General features: G+C 40.7%; 2 protein-coding genes across 2 annotated transcripts; one reads left to right on the forward strand and one right to left on the reverse strand.

The window, feature by feature from the left end:
* Positions 1-1900: 1900 nt before the first annotated feature.
* On the reverse strand, positions 1901-5398 carry LOC131250793 (putative disease resistance protein RGA3). Its single transcript, XM_058251110.1, has one exon. It carries the CDS (start codon positions 4687-4689, stop codon positions 3769-3771), a length of 921 nt encoding a protein of 306 aa, XP_058107093.1. The 5' UTR covers positions 4690-5398; the 3' UTR covers positions 1901-3768.
* Positions 5399-8591: 3193 nt separating this feature from the next.
* LOC131251866 ((+)-borneol dehydrogenase 2-like) lies at positions 8592-9135 on the forward strand (the record flags this gene model as incomplete). The annotated part of the gene is given in 2 exon segments (XM_058252860.1): positions 8592-9037; positions 9039-9135. Coding segments are annotated over 2 exon segments (543 nt in total), but the record flags the coding sequence as incomplete, so codon positions are not given.
* Between the last annotated feature and the right edge of the window lie 1333 nt (positions 9136-10468).

Below are 10468 nucleotides of genomic sequence, written 5' to 3' on the forward strand. Positions count from 1 at the left end.
TTCTTCATAAAATTATACTTAAATACAAATCACTTGTCATGCGTGTGCGAGATTATAACCGCTCGTTTGAGATAGATACAATTTTGAGTGGGCCACTAAAAAGCCTTCCTTTTTGGACGATCCTAAACATTTCCCGGATGATGAATATGAAGAGACCAAAATTCAAAAATCAGCGATGGTTCAGATGGAATGTATGGTTTGGATCATCGTAGGAATGTCATATGCTTATGGATCAATTATATTCCTTGGTACTGTAGGATTTATGAACTTTATCAGCAGGTTGGAATGTCATATGCTTATGGATCAAGAGGACTGTTAAAAACTTATGGTGGGCCATGAAAGGTTTGGATCAAGGGGATTTTTTTATTTATATTCCTTGGTGTAGGATTTATGAACTTTATCAGCAGGTTGGAATGTCATATGCTTATGGATCAAGAGGACCGTTAAAAACTTATGGTGGGTCATGAAAGGTTTGGATCAAGGGGATTTTTTTTATTTATTTTCCACCTGATTCATGAGCCAAGACATCAAAATAGTGCCACCCACATCATAGATAGATTGGAACTTGTACCTATGAGCTTGGTTGGGATTTGCATTGTGCCAGGAAAACAAAACATTAGGACTAATGAATCAGTGAGCCAACTCAGCACATTAGCATTGACTCGAGCCGAGTTACCAACCTAGTGAAAAGTGTAGACTCAAAGCAACGAAACTGGGATTGGATCCCTGACTGTAGGCCAACCGTAATGTATGTGTCTTACATCCACGCTGTCAGATTTTGTGTGTGTGTGTGTGTGTGTGTGTGTGTGTGTGTGTGTGTGTGTGTGTGAATGTGGACAGTAGCATCATAAGCCGTATTAATAAAAAAGAAAAATTACACAAGATGGAGGGGGGCAAAGAACCTGACCTCCAAGACAACAAACAAGGTTCTGTGGAAGGGATGTGACTTAACTGCAACCCTGGATCCAGCTATGTGGGTGGGAAACTAACCGTGGCGCTCATCTCGATGTATGTGTTGTATATTTATTTCGTCCATCTGTTTTGCCAGATCATTTTATGGCATGTATCAACAAATGAAGCAGATACAAATCTCACATGGACCACACCACAAGAAGCAGTGGTCATTGAACGCCTACCACTAAAAAATTCCTAGGGTCCATTGTAATTTTTATTTGAAATCCAACCTGTTAATAAGGCGGCACGAACTAGGGAAGACACAAATATCAGCTTGATCCAAAACTTTTGTAGCTCACAATTTGTTTTAATGGTTATTCACATTGCTTCTTGTAGTGTGGTTCACCTGAAAATTGTATCTTCTTCATCTTTGGGCTGACGCGAATGATCTGGCAAAATGGATGGATGACGTAGATATATAATGTATAGATCGAGGTGGGCCCCAGGATCAGTGTCTCACCCACAACGCTGGATCTGTTGGGTTCATTTGTTACAAATAAAAAGGCAATCAACATTTGATAAACATCTTTTGATTGACATGTATTAAGAAAAAAAAAAAAACTAGAGGAGTCACTCACAGAAGTAATACAATTCCTAGAAACAAAAGCAAAAGAAAAGCTGTCGTTGATTTCCTTATGAAAGAATGCTGATATTGGGGATGTGGGCAATCTTGTCGCGATCTTCTCTGATTTCCTCATGGAAGAATGCTGATGTTGGGGATGTGGGCAATCTTGTTGCGATCTTCTCCTCCAACTCTGTAGCACTCTTTTAAGAGAGGACTACTCTCTATCTTCAAATGTTGAAGCATGGTGAGGAGTTGCTGCTACTCTGGTAGAGACCCCAACCTTCGACACTTCTCAATTTCCAGAGTTTGGAGAGCTTTGAGTTGTCCCAACCAACCACAAGGCAACAATGTCAGCTCAGGACAGTTCCAAATCACCAAATGCTTAAGGTTGGGGAGGACAGGTAAGGGCCCACCCGATGGCAATCCATCGTTACCTATGCTTAAACTCAGCTTCTGGAGGAGTGGTGGAAGGTTGCTCGGCAACTCCTTCAGCTTTCGGCATTCAGATATTTGTAATAGGAGGAGAGATGGCATAACCTCTCCATCTCCACCTCTCAATTCCCACTCCTCCCAATTTGGCATGTCTTCGAAGAAGAGGGTCTCCAGCTTTGGGAATGAGACACCACCACCACCACTTCTGTCATTGTTATCATCCCCACAAAACAAACCACCCACCTTTCTCACCTCTTTCATTCCCCTAATTTCAAGGTATTTAAGGTATGGTAGTTTCCCAAGACCTGGCAATTGTTTACACTAATCACAAAACAAGAGTTTCACCTTGACTAGATTAGAGAACACAGGATCCTGTATCCATTTGGGAAGCTTCGAGCCTTTGTAATACCATATTTCCAACTCTTTCAAGTTTGTGTGGGGCTGGAGGATCTCAAGCACATCGTCCATTCTCTTCACTTCATCATCCAACAGTTCATTTCCTTCATACTTATAAATCAAGATTAGCTTATGAAGGTGCTGCTTCTTATACAGTTCTGCCTCCCTAGCTTCGTCCCTGCTCCTGACTTTTTCGAAGTCTATAATTCGAAGTCTTCCTTGAAGATGATTGAGATGTTTCAGTTCTCCCCATTTACATCCTTCATTGCCACCCCCCACAATGAACCTTTTTAACGTCCGAAGGCTGGTTAGTCTCCCTATCCCTTGAGGTATGAAACTCAGAGAGAGACAAGAATCCAATTCTAGATGTCTCAGGCTAATCATTTTTCCCATCTGTCTAGGCAGTTTTTTTAGCCGAGTACATTGATCGAGTCTCAAGGTCTGTAAATTTCCACAATCAGTCACCTCCCCTGGTTATTCTGCTATGTATGTGTGAGATAAATTAAGATATCTCAAGTGCTTCAATTTTCCTACTGTTCGAGGCAACTCCTTCATCTTAGACCCACTCAAGTCCAATGCCCAAAGGCATCTCAAATGATCAAATAAATTGTGTGGCACCCCGGAGATTCTTGAGTCATTTCGTAGTAACAACGTTCGCAGCTTGTGGGCCTTGTGCAAGGTGGCAGAAATGGAAGTCACTCTATCTGCTTCATTACCAGCTTTATCACTGACAATTAAAAAAGAATGGCAGACATCAGTTAGGTTCAACGGGGATTGTTTTATGATCTCCACCAGTGAACAGTCGCTTCCTGCAACAGATTGCGCAAGATCATGAGCTAAATCATGCATCTTGCACCTGAATATGTTCTTGTCACGGTCCAGTTCTGCATCTTTGAGCAACGAGCGTCTTAGGAAATCATCAAAATACAGCCCACCAATTTCCTCCATATCTCTACTTCTTTCGGAGCGGATGAAACCTTGTGCCACCCATAGCTTGACTATCATATCCTTCTCTATCCGCCAATCTTTTGGGAAGATGGAGAAATATGCAAAGCATTGCTTCAGAGCCAGAGGCAAGTCATGGTAGCTTAGTAACAATGCTGGTAAAATGCCTTGTAAGACATCATGTGAATTCCATATGTCTCTTTCCAAGACAAGCTCCCACTCCCTTCTCGTTCTTCTCAGGGGCATGGCACCTCCTATTGTCTTTGCTGCGAGGGGCACCCCTCCACACTTCTTTACAATTTTCCTACCAGTCTCTTCCAACTCTAAATGCTCTTCTGCACTCCAATGCTCAAGTGCTTTACGCCTGAACAATAACCAGCAATCATCATCGGGTAAGACGGCCAGATTACATATGTGAGCGTTTCCCATCGCCAATGCAACCCTTTCACTGCGAGTGGTTATAACAATTCGAGTCCCTAATGCTCCGGCTGGAAGGGAAGTCTAAGTTTATCCCACTTCTCACCATCTTCACTCCAAATATCATCGAGCACAAGCAAGAATCGCTTTGCAAGCAACATTTTATGGAGGCGATTTTGCAATGGGTCCAGGTCCAGATGTGCACAACTAGACCCGGTTGCAGATTCTATGATTGATTTTGTAATCCGTTTCACATCGAAATCGTCTGAAACACACACCCACATTCTCAGTTCAAAATGCATCTTGACTTTGTCATCGTTGTAGGCGAGCTGAGCAAGGGTAGTCTTCCCCAAGCCCCCCATTCCAATGATAGAAATAACGATGGGCACCTGATCATTTACCTCCTGCAGCAGCAAGTCTATGACTTCATCTTTTTCAACTTCTCTACCTACAATCGACGATCGGTCTAGTTGGGAGCCTGTCTCTCGCTCCCTTATCTCGCTCTGCCTCACTTCACGATCCTCTCTCGCACTCTCCCCACTATATACTCTAAGACCCAATTGGCTCTTCTCTTTATCGATGTCATCTAATCTATCCCTCACCTCCTTTATCCTACTCCCAAATTTGTAGCGTAACTCAACATAATTGAAGAAAGGAACACGAGAGAAGAAGCTTCTTACCTTCTTGATGAAATAGGACCCATCACTTTCATTGGCTGCTTCTAATCTAAGAGCTTCTGTCTTCCACTCATCTAGTACGTCGTCTACATCGTAGGCCACGTCTTTTACCTTCTCTAACCAGATCTTGATTAGTCCATTCTTCACACGCCGGGATTCAGCATCTTCAAGAACACCTTGAATTAAGGTGAATGTGCTGGAAAGCTTTTCAATTTCATCAGTGAAACCTACCAACATGGCCACCTCACCTTGGAGGATGGTGTTCAACTTCTCTACTGCAGTCGAGACGAGCCAATCGACCATGTTGTTTTTTTTTTTTTTTGTTCTGATTTCTTTCTCCTTTTGGTATGTGTGGATGGGAAGCAGAGAGGAATTTGATGTGTGGGAGAGGTCTGGAAAGGTTAGAAATATGCAATGGTAAGGAATTTCATGAGTCAGGAAGAGAGGATAGAGAAGCAGAGAGATGCAGAAGAAGAGAAGACGCGGTTTGGCTAGTGACGCTGACACTAATAGGTGGCTAATGGTTGGTGCTATGTGGGCCCCACCATGATCTATGTGTTTTATCCACACCGTTCATCCATTTTTACACATCATTTTAACATTTTATATTATAAATGAGGCAGATCAAAATCTCAGGTGGACCACACCACGGGAAAACAGTAGTGATTGAATGTCTACCATTAAAAGCCTCCTAAGGCCCACTGTAACTTTATTTGACATCCAACCTGGAGATTAGGCCATACAGACTTGAATGAAGGTAAGAAAACAAATATCAGCTTCATCCAAAACTTTTGTAGGCTGAAGAAGTTTTTAATTGTGAGAGTTCAATCAATACGGTGTGGCCCATTTGAGATTTTTACCCATCTCAATTCCGAATCGTATGAACGGTTCATATTAATCGATTGGAATCTCTAAATATCCCAATTCTGACAATCACGAACATATCTAGGCACACTCCCACGGGAGAGTGGCCATTAAAGGTAATAAAATATAACAGGACCCAGCAAAGTAGAAAAAACGTCCATATATATGATGTAATAGAAGGGGCATAAAATACTACTTTTTGTTTTTTCCAAAGATATCAGATACATGGATTCTCGTGGCTCACGGAACACTCAAAATTCAACTTGATGCATTCACACCGTAAAGGTGCTCTGTCAAGAGAGTTTATGCCAACCCACCAAAACTTGAAAACGTATGCCTAGGTCAAATATGAACAGTTGGGCTGGAAAGCAAAGTGTTACCTACCACTATTATTTTTGTGAGATATTCATCCTGTCCATTCCTTTTGTGAGCCCACTTTAGGATATGCCAATAAAAAAATGATGCGGATCTAAAACGAAAGTAGACTGTAAGGAGGAAAGAGTAAGAAAGAAGAGTCTGCTATTGAAATCTTCATGGGCTCTACCTTGGATGTTTTTATGCCATCCAAACTGTTTATAAAGTCATTCACACTGGGAGAAACTGATAATGGAAAAAAAAAAAAAACTTTAGCCTGATACAAAAATTTCGTAGCTTAGCTCGGGCCCCATATGGTACGCAATCCACATCAAAGGATGGCCATATCCAAGGTGGGCCCCACATGACGGATGGCCCACATTGAAGGTGGGGCCCTCTCAATGGACGATCCACATCAAGGGTTGCTCCATCTGATGGGTGGCGTATATTGAAGATGGGCCCCATGTGGGGACACTAACATTGATGGTGGACCCCAAATGATTGATGATCCCTATTAAGGTGGGCCGTACAAGGGGACAATTCACATTGAAGTTCGGCACCTAGTGATGAATGACCCACATCCCAGGCCAGCCCGCATAATGAATGACCCAATTCAAAGTTGGCCCCACATAATGGATGTTCCACTTCAAAGTTAGGCCCAGTATGATGGACGGTCCATATTAAAGTTGGGCCCCACATGATGGATAGCCCATATCGAAGTTGGGCCTCACAAGGCGAATGGTTCATATGACACTAACATTGATGGTGGATCCCACATGACAATCCATATTAAGGTGGGCCCTGCAAGAGGACAATTCACATCGAAGTTTGGCACCAAGTGATGAATGACCCACATCCAAGGCTGGCCCCACATAATAAATGACCCAATTCAAAGTTGGGCCCCACATAATGAATGGCTCACTTCAAAGTTGGGCACGTAGCGCTCGAATACTATTCTTATTGCATGCTTGACTAAGGAGGTTGAACATTTGCGTGTAAAAACTAAATTATTTTTACAAGAGAATCTTGATTAAAAACTTTATATAACTCAACCCTTTTATTAAAGAAATCAAGAATAATCTTGTTTATTAGCCGAAGAGATTATATTGCGATTTAAAGCAACTGGCAAGGTGTTGGTATGAGTAGTTTGATTCATTCATTATGAGCATAGAATTTTAGAGATGTGGGGTGGACTATTGTGCATATATTTGTAACTATAGTAATAGTGGCTTCATTATTTTATTATTATATACGTATGACAAGTTGATTACAGGTATTATTAGAGATACTTTTGCAACATTAGAAGCTACTCATTTAGCTAGGTAATTTGATACGAAATATTTAGGTGTCATTAATCAGATTCTTTGAATGACTGTATTTAGAGACGAGTAATATAAAAGTTTGAATAACCCAAAAGGATTATGTTGAAAGAGTTCTACGAAACTTTAACACGTAAAATTCTAACCTAATAAGTACTTCATTCATGTTTGTTATAAGCTATCTTTAGATCAATGTCACAGTACAGAAGTGTAGAAGACAGATATGTCTCAAGTACCATATTTATGGATGGCTGGAAGCGTCATGTTTGCTATGGTGTGCACCAGATTAAACATTGTGTAAGTAGTGGAAGCAGTTAGTAAATACATGATGAACTTAGGGAGAGATTATTGGACTACTCTAAAGTGGATCGTTTGTTACTTGAAGGGTACTTCTAAGGTGGTTACTTATTAATTGTAGTGGCTAAAATTTTGATTTGGTTAAATTAGTAAATATAAATTATGCCCAGGAGATCATAATAAAAAGAAAATTTACCATAAGTTATGTTTTCTTTTTAGCCGTCGGAACGGTTAGATGGATGTTGAGATTGCAATCAGTAGTGGCCTTATTTACGATAAAAGTAGAGAGTATATGTTAGCTATACAAGCATGCGAAGAAGATATTTGGTTGAAGAGGTTGTTAGAATAATTAAATTTTAAATAAAAAGTGGTGGTGATTCACTTTGATAGTTAGAGCATGTTATACTTAGTTAAAAATTCAGTATTTCATTCTTTAACTAAGCACATTGATATTTAGTATCACTTTATTCATGATGTAGTGGAAGATAATCAAATCTTAAAATAGAAGATTTACATTGATTACAACATAACAAATATGCTGACGAAGTCTATTATAAGTGAGAAGTTTGTTTAGTGCATGAATTCTCTTAGACTTGTTACCTAGTGTTCGATGACACTAGGGCAAGGATTTTTCGCACTATTATGGAGACTAGTCTTTAAATAGGAGAATGTTACATTATTAGATAATATCTTTCATTGAAAAACGTCAATCCCTCTGTTCTTAAGTCTCCCATGGAAAGATTACTCTCTCTTTCACTCATGTGTGCATACGTATATGTGAGTTGAAGCCTAGTTCCTTTAGGACTTTCATACATGCTCTCTTGTAAGGCATGGTCTATAAAGAGAGAGAGAGAGAGAGAGAGAGAGAGAGAGAGAGAGAGAGAGAGAACGGGTAAAGAGAAATATTATATTTCATTTATTCATTTTGGATATTCCTTAGTGGTTAGTTATTATTTGGTGGGAGATGTAAATCTTGTATTTTTGTTTCTCTTATTTTAGTAAAGAAGAAAACTCTAGTTTGTTGTCCCATAGATTAGGTATCGCGTCGGATCACGTAAATCCTTATGCATATTGTCTCTTAGTTTTTAATTTGGCCATTTGGTTTTTTTTTTTTTTACTTGGCCATTTTCTTTTGTGGTTTTGGATTGGCTTACATTGATTGTATGTGGGTGTTTTTCGGTAGCAATGAGGCCCATGATGGATGGCCAAGATTAAGAAATTGTATGAATTAGATAATTTTAGCCATTGATTAGATATGCTAATGTCTTTAGTGATTTTTTTCTAGATTATTGCCAATCCATCTGATGATGAATAGTCTATTATTTGGTATAGATCAATGACTCAACGTATTGATTAAATTTCTACCGTCAATTATGTAAGGCGCTTGATGGAGATCCCAACATCTGCTTCTTCCACTGCAATGTGACTGTTGAGGATGATGTCATCCACGCAGTCGATTTTACGGTTGAGAAGTACGGCTACCTTGACATAATGATCAACAATGCTGGCATGGCGGGCCCACCAGCACGTGATATCCGTGACGCGGACATAGATGAATTCCAGATAATATTCGACCTGAATGTAAAGGGCGGGTTCATTGGAATGAAGCATGCGGCACGTGTGATGATCCCACGTGGGAAAGGCTTAATAGTGTCTCTCGGCAGTGTGGCTGGCACCATGGGAGGGTTGGGCCCACATGCTTACACAGGCTCCAAGCATGCGGTGGTGGGGCTCACCAAAAGCGTTGCGGCGGAGGTGGGCAAGCATGGCATACGTGTGAACTACGTGTCACCATAGAGAGTCGCCACGAGTCGGCGAAGGGTTTTATGCTTTTATAGGGAAGAATGAGAACTTGCAAGGCATACGGCTGACGGCAGATGATGTGGCTGTTAAAAATCAGTGGTTTTTAAAATAATAAAAATGAAATTTTGAATTTTTCAAAATTTCAGAATTTTCCTGCCGAAACGCTTTTTGAATTTTTTGAATTAAAAAGTGTGGTGTGTGTGCTTTGTCCCACATCGGAAATGTGAAGAAAACTTTTATAGTTTATATGTGGATTTGTAAAGAGTATTCTTACTTGGAGTTTTTGGAGGAGATGAAACACGGGTTGCGTGTTCCAGTGTGTACGCACGCGCACGCTCGAGCTCGAGCTAGGGCACGGGCGTGGGCGAGGGTGTCGGCAGTGAGGCAGTGTGGCTGCAGTGGCTGTAGTAGCGCTAGATGGTGCACTTTGCACATCCAACGGTCGGATCTTCTGATTTGATGACCGGAAACGTTTGGGATTAATGGATAACGGCTAGAAACGTTTTTCAAATGTTTTGGACCATTGAATACCACACAGCAACGATGCTATACCTGATGCCTATATAAACTGGACCATTTCAGTCCGATTTCATTATCTCAACACACCATATCTCCCTTCAAATCAGATACGATCCATAACTCCATTCTAAAATACTTAGAACATCTTCATCGTCTGAGTCTGCCAGAAAGAAGAAATCCGTTGCGTTAATATTGTTCCACAGTGGACCTATCGTGATTGCTGCACGCTGGATCCAGATAAGGCTTGTCTTATCCTAGAAGCAATTCGCCTGTAACTCATCAGCAGTTAATAAGGGGGCGAATCACGCTTTAAAGACAACGTATTTTATATATGATTTAGCCTAGTGAAATATTTTATTGCCAATTTATTTTTTATATTTCAGTATATCCAAACATCTCTTCCTAACAATCTTAAAGTGTGATTCCATGGACACCGAAAGTGTCGCATCAGTCAAATTAATGAACCAGGATCTGATCCGATTGGACCGATTCGATGGTTCAAATTTCACTAGATGGCAGGACAAACTGAAATTCCTGCTGACCACTCTGAAGATCTTCTACATTGTGGACCCGACTCTCCAGCCTCTGCCTGAAGCAAAGGACACTGACACTCCAGAACAGATTGCTGCTAGGATCAAGCGATAAGAAGATGAACTGTTGTGTCGTGGTAACATCCTCAATGCTCTTTCTGATCGGTTGTACGATTTGTACACGGGGACCACATCAGCGAGAGAAATTTAGAGCGCGTTGGAATACAAGTACAAGGCTGAAGAGGAAGGTACACAAAAATTTCTAATTGCCAGGTATTTCGACTTCACGATGGTAGACAATCTACTACTACTTGCCCAAATCCAAGAACTGCAGCTTATTGTAAATAAAATAAAAGCCATAAAAATTGATCTTCCTGAATCCTTTCAAGTCGAAGC

The sequence above is a fragment of the Magnolia sinica genome, chromosome 7 (assembly GCF_029962835.1).
Source record: "Magnolia sinica isolate HGM2019 chromosome 7, MsV1, whole genome shotgun sequence".
NCBI lineage: Eukaryota > Viridiplantae > Streptophyta > Magnoliopsida > Magnoliales > Magnoliaceae > Magnolia > Magnolia sinica.